This window comes from Danio aesculapii, chromosome 14 (genome assembly GCF_903798145.1).
Source record: "Danio aesculapii chromosome 14, fDanAes4.1, whole genome shotgun sequence".
Taxonomy (NCBI): domain Eukaryota; kingdom Metazoa; phylum Chordata; class Actinopteri; order Cypriniformes; family Danionidae; genus Danio; species Danio aesculapii.
In genome coordinates, this window is record NC_079448.1 from 13,590,351 (window position 1) to 13,617,878 (window position 27,528).

The 27,528-nt window shown below is 37.0% G+C and overlaps 1 protein-coding gene across 1 annotated transcript; it reads left to right on the top strand.

Annotated features, from left to right (window-relative positions):
- Positions 1–1,147: 1,147 nt before the first annotated feature.
- Positions 1,148–27,454, top strand: pcdh12 (protocadherin 12). Its single transcript, XM_056472249.1, has 4 exons — positions 1,148–4,531; positions 7,633–7,724; positions 9,484–9,629; positions 23,948–27,454. Exons 1-4 carry the CDS (start codon positions 1,634–1,636, stop codon positions 24,355–24,357), a joined length of 3,546 nt encoding a protein of 1,181 aa, XP_056328224.1. The 5' UTR covers positions 1,148–1,633; the 3' UTR covers positions 24,358–27,454.
- The last annotated feature ends 74 nt before the right edge of the window (positions 27,455–27,528 follow it).

A 27,528-nucleotide genomic window follows, 5' to 3' on the forward strand; every position in this document is an offset into this window, starting at 1 on the left:
ACAACAAAAAATTATTTACTGTACTGTACTGTTATTTTAATTTAACTTTGCAAGTTCTACTTACTACTTAATTATATGGCATTTAATTGTGATATTGGTAAATGGTATTTCTTAACTGAAAGTTCTTGCAGCAATTTGTAACTTACAAATGATCAGACAACAATCAGTCAAGTTGAAAATGGACATAATAATTGATTCATTGATTAAACATAAAGATCAGATTAATTAAATGACAGACAAATGTTTTAAAGTGAATGATAAAAGATGCAAATCAAAAGTTTGATAGTGAAAGCTTTATGAAAAGCAGTTACTGTGAATAAAACATTTATTTAGATGAAGCACTTATTTTGTGTAGTGAAAAGGATATTTTGTGATTTTATGTATTGTACTAACACAATTGAAAATATGCACTTTTGATGAACTGTTGTGATATAAGAACTAAGAGTTTTGAAAATGTAGCGATTACTTGTGAAACCAATTAAAAAAACGAACCTAGTTAAGCCTTTAATGTAGTATCTTGCAAAACAACTAGTAAAATATTATTTATCACGTCAAAGTAAATTAAATATTAAACAGTTAATTAAATAAACTATGAGAAATTTCAATTACTTTTTGACTGCTTGCAGACATTTCAGAAAAACATACTTCAAAAAATTAAAAAAACACAGATGAAAAGCAATGGAGATTGCCGGAGTGTGTCACTGGGTGACTATCTGGGCTTGTGATAACAGAAATAGGTTCTGGACTTTACATCAGCACTCTCTGAGTTCAGATCGAGGCCTTGTTTTTGTTTTCAGAGCCCCTAAGGGTCTCACCTTAGGTTTGCTTCAACACTGATGACGGATGCCAAAGACCACGACTCTTACTGTGTTTATTTAGACGGTTTGGAAAAGAGTGTGTGAAAAGCTAGAGGCAGTGAATGAAAGAAGTGGGATCATGTTTCGTTAAAAAGCAGACCGTCTGATTTCTTCAGAAATGCAGCATGCGGGTGGAGTTAAGCAGTTCTATACTCCTCCCTCAATATCTGTGATTGGCTTGCGAGTCATTCCCTGTTGAATGTGCCATCCCAGCCCACTATGTTTCAGTTAGTTTATGCAGACTGGAGTGCCGGATCAAGAAGCAGCAGCTGTGTGTGAGTGAGTAATGCTGTGGAATAACATTGATTTGGCTGTAGAGAACGCTGGATGGCTGAAATTATAAATCTGTAATAACTGCAAATAGTATATATTTATAAAACTATAAAATTTATATATTATTTAGTTTGATAATAGTTTGTTTATTTAGTGAGTTATATTGTAGAACCTCTGCTGATATCAGTAATTTGCGGCTTCATTGAGAGTCATGTTACTGTCAATTTATTTCTTTAAACTTTCACAATGACGTTTCTAATTTTTGTGACTTTTATATTTACTGTAAATGGTAATTAATAGAGCATATGGATGTAGTAGTACTGTTCTCATAATTAGTTTTTGAGCATTTTTTTATATTTCTGTTTTAACCATAGAGTAGGTAGTGGTGTATAGGTTTTGAGTATTTTATGTGAACAGCAGATGTCATACTTTAGAATGTCTATCTAGGTGCTTTAGCACATCTGACTCTGCATAAAAGTAAACTGGAAACCTCACACACAGTCATGCTCCAGGCCTTGCTTCTTCTGGCAGCTCTTTTTGAGTGTCCAGCTTGTCATGCCCACAATATGGACTCTGCTCACCTCACTATTCAATATCATGTCTGGGAAGAACAGCCCCCTGGGACAAGGGTGGGCCGCCTCCTGGATGATCTACGTGAGCGCGGGGAAACGGGGTCACTAGAAAACTTCCAGGTCGTCCAGCATGGGCATGCCCTTCCGGTGATAGTTGCTTCAAGGGATGGTACAGTGTCCACACTTGGTCGGCTGGACAGAGAAGAGCTATGCTGGGGAACAGAACTTTGTGAACTGGCCTTCAATGTTCTCTACAGAAAAGGTGGTGCAATGCATCTACTCTCAGTTCGTGTGGAGGTGATGGACCTAAATGACCACAGCCCAGTTTTCCCTAGTCTACTGCAGGAGGTGGAGATCTCTGAGACCGCTTCATTGAGAATGCGAATTCCTCTTGACCGCGCTGCAGATCCAGATGCAGGGCCGAATGGCCTTCAGACCTACACCTTGTCTTCTAACCAGCACTTTGCTTTGGACGTCCGTTCTTTTGGAGGGGCTAAGCAGGCTGAATTAGTTGTCACCAAAGAACTGGACAGGGAGTTGCAGTCCTCTTTAGAACTGGTGTTAACAGCCTGGGACAAAGGAAACCCACCAAAATCAGGCAGCACAAAAATTACTGTCACAATTCTCGACTCCAATGACAACAGCCCTATATTTGAGGAAGCCCCCTCAGTTATTGAGCTAGCAGAGAACACAGTTCGTGGGACAATTGTCATAAATCTTCGTGCTACGGACCCTGATCAAGGTGCTAATGGGGAAGTTGAGTACTCCCTTAGTAAGCACTCTCCACTGGAAGTACAAAGACTATTCAGCATCCATCCCAAAACAGGTGCTTTGACTTTACAAGGCCCTTTAGATTTTGAAGAGAAGAATGTATATGAGGTAGACATCCAAGCTCGAGATCTGGGGCCCAATGGTATCCCATCCCACCACAAGTTGCAAATTAAATTGCGAGATGTAAATGATAATGCTCCCCGGATACACATAACATGGACTCCCCCAGACTCCCCTGTTGCGACAGTCACAGAGGGAGCACCAAATGAAACTTTCCTTGCTCTTGTGATGGTATCTGATGCAGATTATGGGGCAAATGGGCAGGTACAAGTACACATTTTGACTGGATCTGGCCCTTTCAGACTCAAACAAATCCATGGAGACAATTACATGATTGTAACCAATGGCACTCTGGATCGTGAGAAGCAAATGGAATATAACCTTACTCTTCTCGCTCAAGACAGTGGTGATCCATCTCTGTCCTGCATTAAGCACTTGACTGTCCATGTTTTGGATGAAAATGATAACCCACCAATCTTTACCAAGAGCCACTACCGGAGTGTCCTGAAAGAGAATAACACACCTGGCTTCCATTTATTGACTGTGGAGGCACATGATGTTGACCTGGATCTCAGTGGACAGGTATCCTTCTCCATTAGAGAGTCAAATGAACTGGGGACACCAACAGCTTTTTTCTCGGTTCACCCCAGCAGTGGGGAAGTGACTGTCCAGCAATCATTAGACTATGAGGAATCCCGCGTCTACTCATTTATTGTGGAGGCTGTGGATCAAGGGTACCCACCAATGACCAGCAGTGCAGCAGTGCTGGTTGAAATACAGGATGTTAATGACAATTACCCCATAATTTATGAGCCTCTACCCAAGAAGGGGGTTGCATTGCTAAATGTCCCAGTGAATGTGGACAAAGGGGAGATTGTGACTGAACTTGGAGATAAAGCTATGGAGGATAATTTCCACAAACATAGAAATTACTCTTCCCTCAACAAACCTGAAGGATTTCTGGCCACCACAGTTCGGGCCAGTGATCCAGATTCTGGTCTCAATGGAAGACTCAATTTTGGAATAACAGACGGCAACCCTTCTAATATTTTTTTTCTGGACAAAACATCTGGGGAGTTTTATGTTAATATAACTAATGCCACAGAACTTGTTGGGAGAACATTTAAACTGGGAATTGAAGTATCTGATATGGGAACTCCTATACTAAGCACAAGAACCACTTTGGAAGTGACTTTCATTAATTTTCGTGACCACCTGAAGAACTTGTCTCATGATAACCAGGCCCAGTACAGCTTTACAATGCTTTTGGCCATCTGCCTTGGATCAACTTGTCTGGTATTATTTTTAACCATCGCTTTAGCTAAGACATTCTGTCACCCAGACAAACGGGACAACCGTGCTTACAACTGTAGGCAAGCTGAGTCCACGTACACCCGCCACCCACGACGGCCTCAGAAGCACATTCGAAAGACTGACATCCAGCTGGTACCAGTCCTTCGGGGTCGTAGAGAAACGTCTCAAGAAGATGAAGCTGAGGCATTATCATCTACATCACCCTTAGTGGAAAAACCACATTCACATAGTCAGTTTACACTTACACCAACACTTGCTCGCATGACTCAAAATCAAGCTCATAAAGAAATGGATGGGAACCTGCCACTCACTCAGAGCAAGATACTCAAAAAGCCTGGGAGCATAGAGTGGAATGGAACACTTCCGTATACCCCAGGAACCCCATACCGGACCCTGCAAAAAAACAGAAATTCTTCCTCATCATCATTTGCAAACTCACAGGCTAGTACGCTCAGACGAAATAAAATTGAAGAATCCAAGCCCACTAGCATGGACACCTCACAAACTATGACTTCAGTTTCAAGTAGTCAGGCAACATTACGGAGACCAAAGACCACAGAAAAAAGAGAAAGGATGGAAGAATCAGACCAAAGGCAGATCCTGAGGAACCTTGTTAGACTCTCTATGGCAGCCTTTGCAGAAAACGGTTCTATTGAACTATCCTCAGCCTCACCTGAAGTGCAAGTAAGAAAATTTGACATTTTTACCTACAACTTTTCAATTTATAGTTTCCCAAATAAAAACAAGATATCAACAGAGATACTTTAAAGGTTTTTGGCTCCAATTTCAAGGCACATCAGTTCATATAAGCTCAAGTGTATGATAGTTTCACCACTCTGTAGTTTTACTGCAGGACTGGCCCATATATGTATGTCCCCTAAGGGGACAGCTGACAGATGATGAAGGCACTGAAGTGTATTTAGTGTCACACAGTAAACTAAACCTTCCATGAGCCTCAGGAGAAAACTTTGCCAATCCTCAATATTATCAAATTACACAGGCAAACTAAATATGAGGGGAAAAATTCATTCCATTGTTGTCCTTAGAGAAGGGTGGCTATTAAACCAAGTATAGATATTTCTAAACAGTAAACTTATAGTTTTCAAACATGTATGGGCTGGTAACAAATTGATTGTACTGATACTGATTTTCATTAAAGAAAAGGGGGAAAAAAGAAATGTGATAATAACATCTTTTCATCAGCTTGTATTAGAAAAAATTGAAAATGCTGTGCTAGTCAAACTGCATATCCTCTGGGTCTTGGTCCACCCATATGCTTACCTTTACCAAAGCAATTAGCAGAACAAAAGGTCCTGGCATGGATTTGAGCCCTCACGTGAATACTGTGGCGAGGCAGGAAGAGCATGAATCCTGCCCTCCCCACCCCTAATGTTTTCCTCCTCTCCAGTCCACCCTCCCTTACTCACTTGGCCCAGTTGGCAAATTAGACTTATGGCGGCTGAAGAGGAAAGGGGCCAAAATGTCACCGGTGCCTGTCCTTGCAGCCAAGGCTGGGTTTCTTATGTGCATCCTGGAAGGAAATAGCCTCTAAAAGAATAGACCCTGTGTAGAAACAGCTTCCTGTCTCTCCAAACCTCTTCTAAATTTTCTCATCCCAGAATGCACCTAAACTCTGTAGATTATTCTGTAACAGATAAAACATGTTTAAAGTAACACTCCACTTTTAAATTAACAGTCATTCTACAACACCCTTAAAGAAAAACAGTTGAGCTTTACCATATTTTAATCCATTCAGCTGATATTGAATTGGAGTAGACAATTAACTTCTCACTCAAAAAAATGCAGAAAACATTTTTGGTAATTTTCCTGTTTAAAGCTTGACTCTGTAATTACATTGTGAACTAAAATCAACAGAAAATTAATAGTTCCTATTTTTTAGATCAATATGTCTAGGAATTATGCTCTTTTCTGGCATAACAATCTAAGAATTTAACATTGAACTTTGCGACCATACAATGGCTGCAGTATGCACAATGATGTTACGCAACACTGTTACTTAGTTAACTAGCTATTAACTATTTTCAAGCACTGCATAATATTGCGCCTGCTGCAGCCATATTTCAGCATCAAAGCATCTTGATTATTATACTAAAATGATAGCTTAGTTCCTAGTTATATTGACCTAGAACAGGGGTTCCCAAACTTTCAGCTTGTGACCCCCAAAATAACAATTCCATTGACTCACGACCCCCACTATCTTCAGAGGTGGTTATAAACATACAAACATTGCACACAATGGTGCACACACACCAATAGGCCTATATAGACACAAGCACATTGACAAAACAAAAAAGTCTATTCTTGGTTTAATTTTGGAGACCGCCACTTGGAGATCATCCAATATATGTTTAGTCATGTATGATTTTTTAAAAATTCTTTAAAAAGCATTTATTTTTAATGTAAGTGAGTGCCATAAAGATGTCAATGATAACCCCCCCAAAAAAAAAGATAAACAAGACTACTTCAAGACAACTGTAATCCAGCATGAAAGCAGTAGAGCTTTTATTATGGCACAATCCACTGCTAACGGTTCTTTTACTCATGATCACCATGAAGAAGCACCACTGTTTTATCGTTCTAAATACTTTTTAGGGTTGTTTTGTTGCTGCTCTTTGTAGTCTAATAAAAAGCACAGCATATTAAAAAAAAAAAACTTAACCACGGTGCCGTAAATTTAATCTTCTGCAACTAATTCTATTAATATTAAATTTTACAATTTATATTATTTATATAACATAAAAACCCCAGTGGTCACAATCCAAAGGAAAAAAAAATCAAAAGGCTGATGGCTTTTTATTTGCATGTTGTTTTTGTTTAAATATAATTACTATTTTCATCTTCTGTAAGTTATGGAAAAAATATGGTGATTCTAACAGTTTAATCAAATTTATTTGATATTTGAAAATCACCAAGTGACCCCCGACCCTGACTTTGGGAACCACTAACCGAGAAACCAGCATCTTTTCATTTTCTCTCGATCTTAGTAGATGATGTAATTGCTTTGTGAAATTTTTGAGTGATATGCCAATGGTCTAATCTGATTCATTGTTTTATGCTAAGCTAAGCTAACAGTGCTCCCGTCAGATCGGGAGATAGGCTGAATGGGCTTAAAAATGGTAAAACTCAACTGTTTAACTCTAGATGACTTATAAAAAGAGCCCATGTCCAAAAAAGTGGAGTGTTCCTCTAACATTAGAAGAGTCAAATGTTATCAGATGTCATACACTTTTGTACATTATAAACATGGTGGTTCACACATCTTGTAGAGCACCATTAAACCATAAGTTGTGTCAGTATTTAGTTAACTGAATGTTTCATTAATTATGACATTGATTTTTATTATATAAAATTAAGTGAGTGGGCGGCATGGTGGCGCAGTGGGTAGCGCTGTTGCCTCACAGCAAGAAGGTCGCTGGTTCGAGCCTCGGCTGGGTCAGTTGGCATTTCTATGTGGAGTTTGCATTTTCTCCCCATGTTGGAGTGGGTTTCCTCATGGTGCTCCGGTTTTCCCCACAGTCCAAAGACATGCAGTATAGGGGAACTGGGTAAGCTAAATTGTCTGTATTTTATGTGTGTGAATGGGAGTGTACGGGTGTTTTCCAGTGATGGGCTGCAGCTGGAAGGGCATCCGTTGCGTAAAACATATGCTGGATAAGTTGGCGGTTCATTCCATTGTGGCTACCCCAAATTAATAAAGGGACTAAGTGAGTTATAAGTGTGTCTGTAAAATTAATGATTAATTTTGTGTTGTTTTTATTTTACAGCAGGTGTCTCAGCTCCTGTCTCTGTTGCATCAGGGGCAACTTCAGCCTCGACCAAATTTTCGTGGCAACAAATATTCCCACAGAACTGGCAGGTAAAACATTTTTTCATTATTTTGACTCCTGACCAAATAGACAATGAATGATGTCTTGTATACTGACTGAACACTGTACAATGCTACAATAACCACATTGTCACAATAACCATGTTAGTACATGGTCCCATAATAACTGAGATTTTATCAGGTAGATTTCTGGTAAAAAAGGAAGTATCTGTAAGTCAGTGAATATGTGGCGCCTGTGATCAGCCGCTCTCTATATTACTCACTGTACACACAGATTGTTATCAAACAGAACCCACTACTGTCTATATTAATTTAACTTATGTTCATTTATAACCAAGAAGAAAATGGAGAGTCTGTGACTCATCTATACAAGACAGGGCTTGTTTAAACCGGCAGACAACATCAAACATATTTCCCCTTATATTCAAAAATATTTTGTGCCAGAACCATAGTACAGCAATAGTGCTAGTACATTGGTATATCAGTACTATAGTAAAAATAATGTTGTGTCAAGGGGTGATCATATTTTAAACTTTAGTTAATGTGTAATATAGCTGTGTGAACATAAACAACATCTCTGAATCTAAGATGCTCAAAGTTCAAGCCAAATGGAGACATTGGCTTTTACAGAGTTAGCTTAGCAAAGCCAACAGCGAACAAAGTTTGAGAACTGCAAAAAAATACATCCGGGTTAGTGAGATCACAAACGCTTCAGGTTACACGCATTCACCACGCCCAGTGAAGGGGTGTTGTCAGAGGCACTGTAATGGTCTAGTTAAGAAAGCTAAAATGCTTTATCCAAATGCTGCTATTTCCAAAGAGCTTGTTCTGTTTCTGTATTTGGGCTTCCAAAAGACATGACAAAAAGAGCGAAGTGCTTACAATTTAATTTTAATTATGTTCCAGAGAATTACAAATATATATATATAGCTAGCATTTGACAAAGGATAGCTCCCAGATTCTCTCCCAGTTCAGTGCTGGATTCACCTAAAAACTCTACAAAGAAGGAACAACTCCTATCATAATAGACAAAGCTGTTGATTGTGAGCCACAACCTGTAAGTATTTTTATTTGTTAAAATGTATTAAAATTTGTCTCTCTATAAGGCCGCTTTTCCTGCATTCTACATCTCAAATAACGAACTCACAAAAGATATGTAAACGTTTCATATTACTTACACAAGCTTATAACTCGAACATATGTGAAAGGCATTTGTCAGATTTTAATTTAGAGAGCAGGTATGAGGTTCAGCTGAGTCCTCTTCATTTAATGTCCAATTCAAGCTTACACTGATATGGCTACAATAACTGACAGTGTTTACACAGCAGAGGCATAGTGTGTGCTAGTGATTGGACGTGATGCTACCTGGTAACGTAGAGCCGATCTTCAAATCACAGCACATTATGTTAGCTGCCCAATCAGAGCCTTTTGAGGGCAGCTTTTGGAGGAACTAGAAAATATGACTGTAATTTTCATGTTAGCTGAGTACCTGTATATAATCAAAGTAAAATATTTGAGAAAATAACATGATTTTTTACAAATGAAGCATGAGCACACATTCTATAAATACCCCCAAGCCTTACAAATACACTCTTGACCACCCGTTTAAAGGGTATTTACGATGCTGGAAAAATATATGGTAAAACAATGGTTCTGTTTTTGAAATATATTACAAACAATTATGTTACAAACTTCTCCCATATCTTACCTGCATTTCAGAGCTTTTTCACATCGAGTGACATTTTAAATTATTTTAATTAATTTGTTTCTCTCATTTTTTATATTGTAGGTCAGGGGCCCAGGATGCTGATTGGCTGAGCACTAAAGACAGTGGTCATGGTGAGAGCGAAATGGGCGATATGGACTGGGAAACAGGCAGAGACTCACCTGTGGACCACTTGTATGAAGAAGGACTCAATAATCTACTGACTTCGGGTAAATGACATGCTTTTGTTCTGAGTGGACTGTTAACCAAAAAGATATTGAATTTAAAACCCTCATCTTCGAACCCTCACCCTCATCTTCAAAACACTTTTAGTTTGGTGTGAACTGAGTAAAATGAATTCATAGCACACAGGCAAAAGTATTTATTAAAACTCCACTTCTTTAAGAAATAGCCATATTTTACAAGTCATATGTGCTGCGTCCCAATTCGCATATTTATAATACACCCTTAAGGTATGTACTTTTCTTGTGAAGGAAAAATATACACTTTTGTGTGTGTAACATAAGAGTATGCAAGCTTTAGGACACACTACTTCCTCATTAACAGATCATTATGTTGCTTAGTTACGAGCCTTGTTAATCATCCACACATCATCCACACTGCTTTTTAATATTTAAATTCGTGCCTTATTGGAGAAGCAGCAGCAGAATAATCTGCCATTCATGAGTCTTTCATGCAGAGAAATCTCCTCAGGTCTTTGGATAATTGTGCATTCAGACGTTAACGTCCAAACACATCTTAATAGAAGTTCATATTGTTGTTGCAGATGAAATCTAATGAGGAAAACGGAATTTAAATATTTTCCTGTTGATATTAATTAACATTTATACAAACATCTTTACTGAATGAAGCCTCTCTACTTGACGGTTGATCTTGTGCATCCACCATGTTTGTAGTTTATTTACACTTTTCACCTGCATTTGTAGTTCTAATCAAATTCACGTCCAACACGCAATGTATTGTGGGCAATATCAGCGATTAGAGTATGGACGGATCTACACTTTTTTTACCTGAAATAGTAAACCATCCGGGAACCTTTGGCATACTCTTTTCAACATACTACGAATTGGGACATACTAATTCTATTCTCAAATACTAATTTTAGAATTTAAAGGTTTTGTAGTTACATCACGTACTAAGATGGACAGAAAAATGAAAAGTTGCTGTGTTCGACATAATGACCTAGAAAATATTGCCTTTTCATTCTCTGTTGGTCTTAGTACACATTGTGAGAAAATCTTTTGAGCGAGATAGTTTAATCCAATTCAGTTATTTATGCAAAGCTAAGTTAAAAGTGCTCCCGCCAGAACAGGTGTGCCATGTATATATTCTATTCTAAAACATCAAAACTGCTTAGCTAACAACTAGCCCATGTCATATAGGCCTACAGTACAGATACATTTCTTAATAAATGACCTAATAAAAATGAAAAGCATTAATGTATGCTATATATTTTTGTTTTCACAAGCTTTAGAGATAATTAAAAAAAATAACGATGGAAAAACGATAGTAAAACGATGGTAAAACAATGGTAAAACAATAGTAAAACGATGGTAAAACGATAGTAAAACAATGGTAAAACAATGGTAAAATGATACTATTAAAATTTTACTATCTTTTTTACTATCGTTTTACCATTGTTTTACCATTGTTTTACCATTGTTTTAATATTGTTTTACCATCGTTTTACCATTGTTTTACCATTGTTTTACTATCGTTTTACTATCGTTTTACCATCGTTTTACCATCGTTTTACCATTGTTTTACTATTGTTTTACCATCGCTTTACCATTGTTTTACTATCAATTTACTATAGTTTACTATCTTGAACTGTATAATTTAACTATGGTTTTAGTATGCTTTTACTATAGTTAAACTGTAAAACCATATTAAAACAATGGTTAAAACGATAGTAAAATGATAATAAAACAATGGTAAAACAATGGTAAAATGATAGTAAAACAATGGTAAAACGATAGTAAAACTTTTACTATGTTTTTACCATGGTTTTAATATCGTTTTACCGTAGTTTAACTATTGTTTGACCATGGTTTTACTATGTTTTTACTATGGTTTTATTACTACTAATGTGGTTTACTATAATAAACTATAAATTGATAGTAAAACCATAGTAAAACAAAAACGATGTTAAAACGATAGTAAAACTATGGTAAAAATTATAGTAAAACGATGGTAAAAGAATAGTAAAATGATAGTAAAACGATGGTAAAACGATATTGCTAATGCTAAAAATGCTAAATGATAATGCTAAAAAAAGGTGCAGTGTTCTTTTAACAAATAGGATGCAAGCACGGAGTTGGGTGAATTAGATTGAATTAAATTAAACAACCTATTGTTGAACCATAACAGTGTTTTATCAGAGCAGAATTTGTGGAATTTAAATTAAATTAGGCCACAACTAACAGATAAAGTGAAGTGAGGTGAAGTGAAATGGGTTCTTGATTGACTACAACACAGGATTTATTATTTGATCAATGATTTCCAGATGGATCTTTTCCCCCCACATATAGCCTATGACCAAGTAAGACAACAAACAACAAAAAGATGCATACTTCCAGTCACTAAACAACAATAAAAGAAACAGCATTGTGGAAATGTGCGTAAAGTCTGTTTATCTGGATATACTGATATATGTGTAGGTAGATTTCTGCTGCTGTGTTTCCTTTGTCTATGTATCTAGAGTGTTTGTGTGCAGTTCCTTCCATCTATTGTTCTGAGATTCAGCCCACTGTAAATTAACAGGGACCTTTTTTGTTCTCCCAAAATAAAAGGTCTAGTTTGTTTTCTCTGCTTTATCTTTTTGATGTCTGAGCAGATTTAGCTCAGTATAAATCTCCCCTTGATTTCCACTGAATCAAAATACATCAATGATCTTGCATTATATCTCACTGAGATCCATTCTTGTCCCAAAAACAAGGCTTGATAGGGGTTCCAATTGGTAGATAACAACAAAGGGCCAGATTTACACTTACAACTTGCAACAGCACAAACCCTGTTTTGTTTTTTAAAAAGTACTGTCATGATTTACTAAAGTGAACTGTGTGGAGAATGTGGGTTTTTGCAACTGACCTTATTGTTTTTTTCCAGAATTTACTTTTCAGACAGAAAAGAAAGTTTTAACCCAGTTTGCACCTTATCATTATTAGGAAAATGAGCTACTGTTCATGTGTTGATTTATTCATGCATTGCCAGTAAATCACTAGCAGGACTTGCTTTCATGTTTAATAAATCTGCTTACAGTTATGGACAAATCCTTTTCATCTAATAAAACCCCAAAATGCATTGCTATGAATTCACCAAATTCAAGTGATCAAAAGTAATTCATAACAGATTTGAGAGAATTATATCTATATCAATGTTTATTGGAACATTGAAGTATCACCAAAATTGCTGAATGGCTTTTTTACTTTATGCATACATTTGGACATTTTTTGCTTCGCCATTTTAGTTGTTTTTTTTCCATTTTGGCTGTCTCAAAAGGATAGTTCACCCTAAAAAATTAATTGTCATAATTCATTCACCCTTTACTTGAGTCAAACTTTTACGAGTTTTGTTCTTCTAAATGTAGGGTTAGCTGGTAACTTGTCAGTTGCTCTAACAAGGAGGCTAAAGATCATTCCCTCTAGCGTCTGTTTCCAGAGCACCTTTTAGAGGTCAGCGGAGTGAGGTTTACCTGCCCAGCCGTTTATTAGCTGGCCCCCGCTACACTCACCCCCTCACTCCCATCCGGGTCACAGCACCAATGTAACTCCTCCGGTCTCACAGCACCCAATCCACTCCGAGCTGAGATTGAACTGACAACTTTCCACATGGCAGTCAGTTGCTCTACCAAGAAGGCTAAAGACCAAGGCTGGGTCTGGGTAGGGTTGCACCAGCTGTTCGTAAGTTCTTTCTTAAACTGGAACATAAAGTCTACTCTAGGGGCTTAGTAACTACTAGCTAGTTTGTGACTAAATTTGTTCTCACTTTGGTTGCACCACATGTTCTTAGGGCAAACTGTAGTTAGTAGATCATTAGTTAGTTATGCGTAGTCGCATTGAACAAAGTAATATCCAATAGAAAGCATTTAAATCATTAAACTGCTTTAAAATTCTGCAACTAATGCATCTATATAAAACTATCCTATGAAAATGGCATTCTAAATTACATTTTTATAGCACATTAAATTACAGTCAGTCACTAATAACATACAATGCACACATCTGCATCGCGAGCCGGGAATGCATGTGAAGTTATCAAAACAGTAAACTTGAATTTTTTCATATCCTATGAAAGAGTAAAGAGCAGGAAGAAAAAAAACTCAATCATGAAGAAATTCTCATTTTAATTGATGGAGACAATAAACACAAAACACTCCTTGACAGAAACTTAAACTCTTCTTTCATAAACCGAAATAAAAATGCAAGATTTGAGAGGAAATGAAGGCTGTGAGTAGAGGGAGATCATTGTACATTATGATTGCGAGCTCCTCGGTGTAAACTAATCTCCCTGTCATGTCTTTTTTGCCATTATACATGGGGGGAGGCTGCCATAAATATTTAGTTAGAACATAGCGTTACGTTAAGACTAAGTTCAGTACAAAAATATTTAGTAATTTGTAAGTTGTAACTTAGTGGCCCTTTAAGTCACGACTAGGCTACCTTTTACCTGCATTTTGTTAGAGCAACTGACTTCCATGCGGAAGGTTGCCGGTTCGATTCCAGCTCGGAGAAAGTTGGGTGGTGTAGGACCGGCGGGGGTTACATTGGTGCCATGACCCGGATGGGTGTAAGCTTTGGGGTGGTTAGTGTAGCATAGGCCAGCTAGTGAAGTGTTTGCAGGTAAACATCACTCCTCTGACCTCTAGAAGTGCTCCAGCAACAGATGCTAGTGGCCATGGTCTTTAGCCTCCTTGTTAGAGCAACCGACTTCCATGTGGAAGGTCGCCGGTTCGATCGTAGCTCAGTGAGGGTTGGGTGGTGTAGGACCGGCGGGGTTACGTTGATGCCATGACCCGGATGGAAGTGAACAGAATAAAAATGTTTGTGTGAGCTATCCCTTTAATGCAAACAGAATACATTTTAGAAAAACAAAAATCGGAGGGCACGGTAGCTCAGTGGTTAGCACTGTCGCCTCACAGTAAAAAGGTCGCTGGTTCGAGTTCTGGCTGAGCCTGGCTGAGTTTGCATGTTCTCCCTGTGTTTGCATGCATGGGTTTCCTTCGGGTGCTCCGGTTTCCCCCACAGTCCAAACGCATGCGCTATAGGTGAATTGAATAAACTTAATTGGTCATAGTGTGTGTGTGCGTGTGTGTGCGTGTGTGTGTGTGTGTGTGTGAATGAGTGTATGGGTGTTTCCCAGTACTGAGTTGCAGCTGGAAGGGCATCTGCTGTGTAAAACATATGCTGGAATAGTTGGTGGTTCATTCTGCTGTGGCGACCCCTGATATATAAGGGAATAAGCCGAAGAAAAATTAAATTAAAATTAAAAAAATCTTTGAAACCTATTAAAATCGCAATATTAGTGCACTTTAACCAAACATCATCAATTCTTTGCTAACATTGCTAACTACTATTTTGTCTCTAAGGCTTTAATATTTGAACTAAATGAGTTCATATGTATTAGAATTATCTAATGATAAATATGTGGGCGTGTTGGTAGTTTGGAGTTTGTTTTGTGTGAATACACTAAGAAATAGTTTCCTGTAGTGTGTTGATCTGATGCTCATGTAGCGTGTTCCACTTAAGAGATTCCCTAAAGGTTAAAAGTAGTCAACAAGCTAACTCACTAGTGTGTGGTTTTGTGGTTGGGATGAGTAAGCATCGCCTGATAACTTCATCTGCTTGCGGTGTTAGTCATGCTAAAGAAGACAGACAGGCAGTTTTGTGTTTATTACCAGGGGTTTTCTTTCTAAAGCATGCAGGTACAGATTACCCTCTCTTTATAGAGTCATCACACACCCTCTGAACCCTTTGGCAGATTGACTTTAAGGGTGATTTTTGACACACACACACACACCTGCTCACACGAATATTCACATATCCTTGGGCTGTGCACGTCATGCTGTAACCCTTATTCTTAACCCTTTAACACAATGCAGGGATGTCTGTGTGTTATAGATACTCTTAAGACAGAGAAGGTGAGAGTGTGTGAAATGTGTTGTTGTGTGTGTGTGAGGATAAAATGTTGTTCTCTTTCTACACTCTTTCTTTGAAGGCCATGACTCTCGCTATCTACCTTCAGGCTACCCTTTCTCTACTGAATTCCTCTCACATGGTTTTTCATGGCCAATAGGTGACAATATATTCAAAATATGAGGGATTTAAAACATTTTTTTCGTCAAATGAGTTTTATTGAAGACACAGATTCACATATTTTGTCCACATATAACAGGCAAAGAAAAAGAAAAGGAAAAACAATATGAAAATCATAATAATAAATAAAAACCCACATAACAAGCTAACTTGTGACCTGTTTGAACAACAGAGTATGATGACAAAGCATATTAAAACATTACAGTAATGATTCCACTAGATTTTTTCAAGGTAACAGATAAAAGGATGCCAAATTTTGTCAAATTGTTCGAGTTTTCTTTTCAAATAGTATCTTATTCGCTCCAAATGTAACATGGAGGCATTTCTCCAAGCCACAGTTCACATGTAGCAGATTCCTTTCTTTTCCAAAACAGTAGCAGTAACTTCTTGCCAGTAGTTAGACAGTATGTTGTATGTTGTATGTAATTTATGTTGTGTATTTGACAACCAATGCATTCGTTCAGAGAATCCCAAAATTAAAAGCATTGGATGCGGTCGTAATTGCAACTTCAACATCTCAGAAAGCACTTCAAAAATTCTATTCCAATAAGTCTGTGTCTTAGAACCAAAAATAAAATAGATGCGCATCTGATGAATTCAACCTGATCTCACGAGAAAATGTACGTTTTTTACGTTTTGACAGCTTAGTGGCTAATTCGTACGAATTCATACGAGTTCAGTCGTACGAAATTGTACGATTTTAAAAAGGAGGCGTGGCACCTAACCCCACCCCTAAACCCAATTGTCATTGTCTGATGAGCAAATCGTACTAAATTGTACGAATTAGATCATACAAATTCGTACGAATTAGCCACTAAATCAAAAAGTTACGAATTGCCGTGAGATTGTGTTGGATGAATTACATTTGTCGCAAAGAGGTGAAATATTTTGGAGGATTCTATGTATATTTCTTTGAATAATGTAACATATGAATTATTTTAAACTGAATAAGACAATGTCTAGAATTAAGAGAGTGTTCATTGATATCCTCCGAGGGATTTTAATTTATAATAAGCAACAATACATTCTTTACTTTAGTTAGTTTAGATCAGGGGTGTCCAAACTCGGTCCTGGAGGGCCAGTGTCCTGCAGATTTTAGCTCCAACTTGCCTCAACACACCTGCATGAATGTTTCTAGAAAGCCTAGTAAGTGCTTGATTAGCTAGCCCAGGTGTGTCTGATTGGGGTTGGAACTAAACTTTGCAGGACACCGGCCCTCCAGGACCGAGCTTGGACATGCCTGGTTTAGATTTAGACTTTAGATTAATAATAGTGTTTGCTGAGGAAAACATCAGTGTGTGTTTATGATTATGGCTATTAGGTTTCATTGTTTTAAATAACGTTTGTGCTACTGACATGATACATTAAAGGAGATGTGCTATCAGATTTCTTCACAATGTTAAGATGATAGTTTGTCTGGCAGGTGATAAAATTTCTTTCAAACAACAGATGATAACAATATCTATGAGGTTTTATTACTTTTTCTATTTATACAGTCATGTGAAAAAGACAGGACATCCTGCTAAATTCCATTTTTCCACATCAGGACATTAAAAATAAAATCAATTGGACTTCAAAATGTGAAATGAACCATCAGATGCATGTACAACAACATTTAGCGTTAACAAAAAAAAAAGTCAGGCACAATGCTACAGGCCCGTAGCCATCCTGGTAAAAGGGGTGGTTCTTTTTTCTATAAAAGTGGACCATTTTGTAGTTATTCACCTCATTTTCTATTTAATTATGTGATTTAAATACTGAATTTAGGTGACATTTTAAGCACTATTTTTAGACGAATTAGCTTGTCGGATGGTCATAAATATTTTTAAAAATATTTAGAATAAAGAAATGTGAAGAATGACAAATGTTTATTTTTAAATACTAATTTATTACATCATATATCATTAGAAAAAAGTAAAAAAATAAAAATTAAAAACTGTAGCCTATTGTAATTTATTAGGCAAATAACAAACTATAATAATAAAACAAGGGAGACGCAGTGGTGCAGTAGGTAGTGCTGTCGCCTCACAGCAAGGTCGCTGGTTCAGCCTTGGCTGGGTCAGTTGGTGCTTCTGTGTGGAGTTTGCATGTTCTCCCTGCATTCGCGTGGGTTTCCTCCGGGTGCTCTGGTTTCCTCCACAGTCCAAAGACATGCGGTACAGGTGAATTGGGTAGGCTAAATTGTCTGTAGTGTATGAGTGTGAGTGAGTGTGTATGGATGTTTCCAAGAGATGGATTGCAGCTTGAAGGGCATCCGCTGCGTAAAGCGTGCTGGATAAGTTGGCAGTTCATTTCGCTGTGGCGACCCTGGATTTATAAATGAACTAAGCCGGAAAAAAAATCATGAATAAATAATAAAACAAGAAAAAAAAAAAAATTTAAAACATAATAATAATAATAATAATAATAATAATAATGATAATAATAATTTAGAGCTTTTTCCAGCCAATTGTTCCAGCCAGAGGAATTCAAATTGATTTTAATATGGGCTGCTTCACACTTTTTTATTGGTCATGTTTTCGTTCAAGAATAAGGTTTTAGGATTAAAAGTTACTTGTCAAACTGTTTAAAAACAATACAGTAGCGAAATATGACTTTGCTTATGTCAGATGTTTTCTTGCACAGCTGTGTGTATAGATGTATTTGGATGTAGCGTTTTTATATATTATTGCAAGAATCAAGTTTATATGTATGTGCGTGTGTATGTTGGTGTATGCAAGTTTATATGTATATACACAAGTTTTATATATATTGTTTTGAACATCCAATAGTATAGATGTATATGCAAGTAGTTTGTAGATGTATATCCACGTGTTTTAGGTATGTGCTGATGAGAAAAGTCCTACACGGCACCTCATAGCTAGATGTTAGACTCTTCTGCTTGGTCTTAAAACCTTTTTCGATAGGTTATTTTTACAATATATGATGGCATAGCAGTCAAAATAGGACAAATGACCTCAGGAATGGGACAAATTCTGGACCTTTGTCAGTAAGGGGTGGGTCTTCTGAACCCATAACCCCCTCCCCCCATAGCCATGTGCTAATCAAATTCCTAAAAGTGCCCCAATTTTGGATTATAAGTTTGGTTTTGGGAGTCCTCAACAACAAGCTGATATGCATGCAAGGTCAAAAATATTTCCTTTTTTACTTATAATAAGCGTTTGTTTTAAACGAAATTATCCCAATGACTTCCATATGATTTGTTTAGTGATTAAATTTTCCAAACCCCTCCTTAGCGTGATGCTAAACTGCTGTGATTGAACAGTGAACAGACTGACCCAGTCTGTTGTGATTGGTGTGCATTGGTATTCTTGTGGACAAAATCAAAACAATTTAGATGCCATGTATACATCTATATTTTCTTTATCAAAATTGCATTGGAAAATCAGGCTTTAGTAACTGTAAGGAAAATTCTGGCAACCACATAGAAACATTGATGTTGCTTTATTGTTTGCGTATTTAAGAAAATGTGGTACATGTACTAGCAGAAAAACAGGCCAAATATAGGTGCATGTCACACATGTTGCATTAGCATGCTTGAGTCTACTGGTGGTTGTTTGTATGTGGTTGGATTCTTTTGGGGATTTTAACCATGTCTGTGGTTTAATGGGTTCAGCTGTTTTAAAGAAATGAACAATGGCATCATTACCCTCCATAATTAATCATGAGCCACTGAAAGAAGAAGGAGATCTGTGGTATAAAAGTAAGAATGGAGGAGCAAAAAAATGTATGATGGCCCATATAATTTTTAGTGAATAATCCAGTGAAGGGCTGAATTTAGAGATCTTCGGGATTTGAAAGGGCTGTGAAGAAAGGAAGTAATAAAAATGAGGTTTGGAGGTTGTGACTGAGCTCTTAGATGTGGCCCGTGTGGGTTTGTTTGATCAGAGCTCACTGGATTTCACATCTTTCCTCACACACACACACACACACACACACATGGTTCCTGTACATGCAGAGCCCTTTGTTTCTCCTCAATCTTTAATCAAGACCCTAAAATTTGCTCAAGACAGGCAGTAAAACTGTCAGATTTAAGGTGGTCGTCTGTCTCACCTTAATATATTTAAGAACTCTCATATGTGAGCTTCACATTGTGGCTTTGACACTACACAAATGATGTTTTGTGAAAATGGTGGCATTATGCACATACAAACAACGATGGTGGACTACAGCTGTGGCTCCCAACCTGAGGGTCAGGACCCACACTAGGGGTCACCAAGATTTATGAGGGGTCACTCTAGTTTACAAGAATCTAATGCTGCATCCCAATTTGCATACTATCTGTACCAAATAGTATTTGAAAATAGAATTAGTACAGTTTAGTCAATAAATATTTGGGCATAGACACAATTGTAACATTTTTGGCTCTATACAATGAAATGAAACTAACAAGATGTGCTTTAACTGCAGACTGTCAGGTTTAATTTGACATTTGGGTATTTACATGCAAATCAGGTGAACGCTGTAGGAATTACAACAGTTTGTATCTGTGCCTCGCACTTGTTAAGGGTCCAAAAATAGTTGGACAGAATAATAATCATAAATTAAACTTTCACTTTTTAATACTTGGTTGCAAATAAATTACAGCCTGAAGTCCGGATCGCATAGACATCACCAGACGCTGAGTTTAATTCCAAATGGTGTTCTGCCAGGCCTCTACATCAACCGTCTTCAGTTCCTGCTTGTTCTTGGGGCATTTTCCCTTCAGTTTTGTCTTCAGAAAGTGAAATGCATGCTCAATCGAATTCAGATCAGGTGATTGACTTGGCCATTACTAACATTCCACTTCTTTCCCTTCAAAAACTCTTTGGTTGCTTTTGCAGTATGCTCTGGGTCATTCTCCATCTGCTCTGTGAAGCGCATTCCAATGAGTTCTGAAGTACTTGGCTTAATTTGAGCAGAAAATACAGAATGAAACACTTCAGAATTCATCCTGCTGCTTTTGTCAGCAGTCACATCATCAATAAATACAAGAAAACCAGTTCCATTGACATCCATACATGCCCGCGCCATGTCACTACTATCACCATGCTTCACTGCTTAGGACCATGAGCAGTTCCTTTCCGTTTCCATACTCTTCTCTTCTCATCACTCTGATACAAGTAGATCTTGATCTCATCTGTCCATAGAATGATGTTCCAGCACTGTGAAGGCTTTTTTAGAACTCTAATCTGGCCTACCTGTTTTTGAGGTTCAACAATGGTTTACATCTTGTGGTGAACCCTCTGTATTCACTCTGGTGTAGTCTTCTCTTGATTGTTGACTCTGACACACCTACCTCCTGGAGAGTGTTCTTGATCTGGCCAACTGTTGTGAAGGGTGTTTTCTTCACCAGGGAAAGAATTTTTTAGATGTCTACCACAGTTGTTTTTGTGGTCTTCCGGGTTGGTGTTGCTGAGCTCACTGGTGCGTTCTTCCTTTTTAAGAATGTTCCAAACAGTTGTTTTGGCCATGCTTGATGTTTTTGCTATCTCTCTGATGGGTTTGTTTGGTTTATTCAGCCTAATGATGTCTTGCTTCACTGATAGTGACAACTCTTTGGATCTCATCTTGAGAGTTGACAGTAACAGATTCCAAATGCAAATAGCACACTTGAAATGAACTCTGGACCTTTTAACTGCTCATTGTAACTGGGACAATGAAGGAATAACACACACATGGCCATGGAACAGCTTAAAAGCCAGTTGTCTAATTACTTTTGGACCCTTAACAAGTGGGAGTCACAAATGCAAACTGTTGTAATTCCTACAGCGTTCACCTGATTTGGATGTAAATACCATCAAATTGAAGCTGACAGTCTGCAGTTAAAGCACATCTTGTTCTTTTCATTTCAAACCCATCATGTTGGTGTATAGAGCCAAAAATGTTAGAATTGTGTCGATGTCCAAATATTTATGGACCTAACTGTATGTCCTGTTAATTAACATCTAGCCAACTGAAAAATATTTCCATTTTCTGTGTTATATTTCATCAGCAAAAACATTGTGAACTTTATTATGTGTTTCATTTTATGGCCTAATATTAAACCAATTGTTGGGTTTACCCCTATTTTACCCCAAATTGGGTTGAAATGACCATTTTTTTGTGTACTGCCAACTATGTTGATCTTTAAAAAAATGTGATGTCTATGAAACCTTTCAAAAATGCAAAAGAAAAAAAATTGAAAGAAAGATTTCATGGAGGTTTAAGTTTCTTCATGTAACCATAAATGCCAATAGAGAAGCTTTTTTAAGAGTTGCACAATGAGATTTTGCTCACACACAAACACAGAAAACGGCCAAGCTATAGCCAAACTGAACTTTATTCACTTAAAGAAAGTATTTGTGGAATCCTTCTTGATAAAGGTAATTTCCTTGTCCATTGATGCACCGTCACCTTGTTTGGCCTAAAATTGTTGTCTAAGCGTGTGATAGTAAGACGTGCCGTGCTGCATCTGTTAAAACTGAACACTGCACATGAGACCCGTGAAATGTCAGGCAAAGGAAATGGCTGTTTACTGAATTAAAGATAAATACTCACCTCGACTTGGTATTTCCTGTCATCCTGTTTTTCCTCTAGACAAACTCAAACAAGTAAACAAGTGAAGATTCTGACAGGTTTTACAGAATAAAAAAAAGAAATGTTTGTGAAATATACTCATTCAAAGAGAACACAAGATTAGATTTCATACCACACCGACATGAATTCACTTTATTTATGTAGCATTAACAATACTGATGTTACTTTCTCAAATCAACAAGCTTCTTAATGTCAAAACGACTTAAAAAAAATGTCAAAAATGCAAATCGATTTAATGTCAAAACCTTGACGTCTATTTGACATCCACACACTTATGACCTTTCAACCACAAAAGTAATGAAATATAGAGTATATATATATATATATATATATATATATATATATATATATATATATATATATATATATATATATATATATATATATATATATACATATATGTGTGTGTGTGTGTGTGTGTATATACTCAGTCCTGCAATCAATTTTATTTATTCTTTTATTATTTATTTATTATTTTAAACTACCCAGGTTCTGCCGATTGCAATGTCCAGAATTTTGGTTGCCAATCTTAAGCCAATTGTAATGGATGGTTTTGATTCAATTTAGAATTTCCCCAACCAGCGCAGAGCCCGGGGGACCAAAGTGAGTGCTCCGACTTGGCCCTTCAAAATGGCATCAATGTGTGGATGTCAAATGGACGTCAAGGTTTTGACATCAAATGAATTAGCATTTTTTAGATGTTTTTAATGTGTGTGTGTGTGTGTGTGTGTGTGTGTGCGTGTGTGCGTGTGTGGGTGCGTGCGTGCGTGCGTGCATGTGTTTTTATGTCCTTTTGACGTCAAGTTGCTCGCTGGGAATTAAATTAAAAAAATCGAAACTGTATCTAGCAAAGTGTGGTTTATTTATAAACTAATTTCAAGAGGATTGTGTGCTTATGATTGATCACGGCTGGTCCTGCATTAGCGACACATATCGCGCCAATCAGACGAATCCTAATTCACTATAAATAAGTATTTCACTGCAGTTATCTTTGTCTTGAAAAATCCCCCCTTTCACCCATACTCCTCCCCCTTCTCCTGATAGGGTGGAATGGTGGCCCAGTGGTTAGTACTGTTGCCTTGCAGCAAGAACGCCACTGGTTCGAGTCCTCACCAGGCCAGTCAGCATTTCTGTGCAGAGTCTGCTTGTTCTCCCCGTGCTTGTGTGGGTTTTCCCTGGGTTCCCCGGTTTCCTCCCACCGTCCAAAGACACACAATATAAGTAAATTGACTAATCCAAAATGGCATCATTAGTCAGCTATATCCCACAGCTATTCCTAACACATTTACAAGCTGGTGAGTTCTCAAGACCTACCTGAGCTCAAACTCTTCTCTTGTCCTTCAAAAGGGAGAGAGCCCCGGGCTCGAGGATATTCTGAGCTCAAGGCTCTCTCCCAGGACAGCATGTCAAACACACTTAATTATCAATCATCAGCTAAGTGTGAAAAATAAAAATAAAAACAAAACAAAAAACTGGGCTACTATCATTTTTCTATTCATTGTGTTACCATTTGTTTAATAATCTGTGAAATATAGGCCTTACTACCAATTTTTAACTAATATTTAACCAACTATAATCAGAGGCGCTGAGCTCAAACATAGGAGTGTATAGTTTATCAAAGGTATCTAACTTTTTTCCCCCCTCTTTTCCTCTAGACGATGTTTTCTCAGACGTTCCTGATCCAGCATGGATGGCTCGTCTTTCTCTTCCTCTGTCAACCGACTACCATGAAAACCTGTTCATCCCAGACGGTCCACCGTCCCCTGATGCCCTGTGTCCCATGAGTAGTCCTGATGATTCCACCTCCTTCTCCACTTTCGGCAAAACCCTGGAGTCGCAGCCACTGAGAGGCAGAGCTCTGATTTCAGAAGTGAGTTCTCTGTTTGAGATGCTGTTAACACAGAAAGCTGACGCACAGTCATGTCCACCAGCCGATGTTCTCTACAGACTCTCAGCAGCTTACGGACGATCACTCGGCTTAGATGTACCTGCAAATGGAGGCGCTGTTACCTCACGCCAACAAGGGCAGACTCCCATAATGCAGTATGCCAACACTATCCCATAACGGGTTTCATGCAATCTTTGGGAGCACTAGAATGACTCCATGTCAGTGGCCAAAACAGCTTGTAATATACAAGCACTTTTTTAAAACCAGGTCTGTCTGGAACAGGCCGAACAAAACTTTTTTATATAAAACGAAACAACAGCAACAACAAAAAACATTTGTAGTGCGTGAAATAAGACTGAAAAGAACATGTATTTCTTGTCGTTCTTTTGCGACAAGTTTTGTTAAATCACTTTTCAATATTTTACATCCTAATAAACTCACAACAAGTATTTTGTTCTTCATTTTGTGTTGAAAAGAATCAAAATACATGATCAGCAAAATACTGTTAGCAAACATCTTGACTCTGCTGATAATGGCGCTCAGATGAATATGTGCTGAGTGTTTTACCCTTGATAACTATAAATATAAACAACAGAATTATGATGGTGAAAAAACACTGTTAAGAAAGCATCTGATATCATGATGTGGATAAAACAGTATCTGTTTTTACTCATGTATGTTTGGCTGCGATGGACTGAACAAAAGATATCATCTGTAAAGATTTACAAATTGAAAAGGACAATGACAAATTACACAGTGGGCACAGATGTGCTGCAGAAGTGAAAATATTCCCTCAAATTTCTCTTGGGTTATAATAGTTTCAAATAATAGTCTCTTGAAACAATCTCAAAACAAACCTGATATTGTTTGGAATTAAGTTGTCTTTTCAAAAATCTTCACACAGTGAGCATAACAGACTTCAACATTAGATAGTTGGGTAGGTGATTCAACATTAGGTAGTCAAACCAATTAGATCGATTTTATGTTGAACACTGGTTGATTCTATAAGGTTGTGTCAAGCGACTGAAATCAAACATTGATTGAACATTAAGTAGTCAAACCAGTTAGATCGATTTTATGTTGAACACAGGTTAATTTTATAAGGTTGTTTCAATCGACTGAAAATCAACATCGATTCAAGTTTAAAACCAATTAGATCGATTTTATGTTGAACATTTGTTTATTCTACATTGTTTCAATTGACTGCAAATCAATATCAATTCAACAGTAGGTAGCAAAATAATTACATCGATTTTATGTTGAACACAGGTTCATTTTATGAGGTTGTTCCAATCGACTGCAAATCAACATTGAGTCAACATTTGGTAGGCCAAACAATTAAATCGGTTTTATGTTGAACACGGGTTGATTCTATAAGGTTGTTTCAATCGACTGAAAATCAACCTCGATTCAATGTAGAGTAGTCAAACCAATTAGATTGATTTTATGTTGAACGTGTTGATTCTACATCGTTTCGATCGACTGCAAATCAACAACGATTCAACATCAGGTAGGCAAAATAATTACATCGATTTTATGTTGAACTTGTTGATTCGATAAGGTTGTTTCAATCGACTGCAAATCAACATCGATTCAAGGTTAGGTTGTCAAACCAATTCGATTGATTTTACGTTGAACATGGGTTGATTCTATAAGGTTGCTTCAATCGACTGAAAATCAACATTGATTCAACATTAGGTAGGCAAAACAATTAGATCGATTTTATGTTAAACGTGGGTTGATTCTATAAGGTCGCTTCAATCGACTGAAAATCAACCGATTCAACGTGAAGTAGTCAAACCAATTAGATCAATTTTATGTTGAACACTTGTTGATTCTACATCGTTCCAATCAACTGCAAATCAACATCGATTCAAGGTTAGGTAGGCAAAATAATTACATTGATTTTATGTTGAACACGTTGATTCTATAAGGTCGTTTCAATTGACTAAAAATCAACATTGATTCAACTTTAGGTTGTGAAACCAATTAAATTGGTTTTATGTTGAACACATATTGATTCTGTCATTCCAACCAACCACAAATCAACATCGTTTCAATGTTAGGTAGTCAAACCAATTAGGTTGATTTGTACTGAAAATGTTGATTCTATAACATTATTTCGATTCAACATTGTGTTAGTGAACCAATTGCATCGATTTCACATTAGATTTGAATGACGTCTACGTTGATTCAACATTACCCTCATGAGAAAAACTTTGTCGAATTGATGTCAGAGTTTAACATTGTTTTGATGTTGTGAGACACAAATGATTTCAGGTTTAAATTATGTTAGTTTGCTATCTCCGATATTACAAAACTAAGCCATTTATCACCTTTCTACAGTAATACAATAGTGAAATATGTTCTAGTTCATAAACATGCTATCTAAAAACACCTATAGGTGAACACCTATTGTACACTAGCCTATCATTTTCATTAGCATAAAAACACAAAAGATTAATTGGGTAATGTACTGTGAACATATACTCCAGTGAATTCTAAATACTAGAAGTGTCATACTTGTTTTGTAAAAACATTTCATACAAGAAAACGTGTAATAATTCTGACTTTTGTTAGTATTTTAGAGTAATTGTTTTGTTTGTAATTTGTTTGTTTGGTGTTAACCTTTGCTTATACTCTGGAAATATGAGTAGATTTGAGACGTATATGAAGCGATTTGGTAGTTTTAGTGCATTTTAAATGTGAAAACTTACTGCTGTAAAATGTACTTATAGGAATAGTTTACCCAATTATCCCTTTAAGAAAACTGTGGTAAACATTTTGGGAAAGTAGTCAATACTTGTAATTAATAATTGTAATGAATTCACTTTGTTTAGAAACTCTTCAGAAAATCTTTCTCTGAGAAGAAACGCAAGGCTCCACTGATGGAGGTTATTTTAGGTCTGAAGAGCGCCCACTGCTGGCCATTTTTGGTTACTTTTTATGTTAATTCTCTAATGTAAATACTCTGTTCATTTGTTATAAGTGCAGTGCATGCTGTAGTCAAATAATTAAAAAAATAAGCCCATAACTATATACAAGACTTGGTCACTGTTAGGGCTGAAAGAACAGACAACCAAATTCAGTTATGCTCTGAAAGTAATTTGCTTTTGTTTTTTGCTTTTCTTTTTTGGGTAATTTATTGGTATCAAAACTAAGATGTATAATTCTGGCAACATCATTTTGTATATAAATGTAATACTCTCTTTTTAGTTCTATAATTCACAGCACTTTTGTAAACCCATTTAAGCAGAATAAAATATTTTATAAACTTTTTTGTGTTTTTATTTATATTCTCTGAAAAACATGAATCTGACTTTAAGGTATATTTTAAAGTGTGTGTAT

What these genes read in the sequence shown, in the direction of transcription:
- pcdh12 (XM_056472249.1), top strand. Translation starts at nt 1,634, where the DNA reads ATGCTCCAGGCCTTGCTTCTTCTGGCAGCTCTTTTTGAGTGTCCAGCT. An exon ending in CAGCCTCACCTGAAGTGCAA is followed by an intron (nt 4,532 to 7,632) that starts GTAAGAAAATTT and finishes TTTATTTTACAG; the next exon opens with CAGGTGTCTCAGCTCCTGTC. An exon ending in CAATAATCTACTGACTTCGG is followed by an intron (nt 9,630 to 23,947) that starts GTAAATGACATG and finishes CTTTTCCTCTAG; the next exon opens with ACGATGTTTTCTCAGACGTT.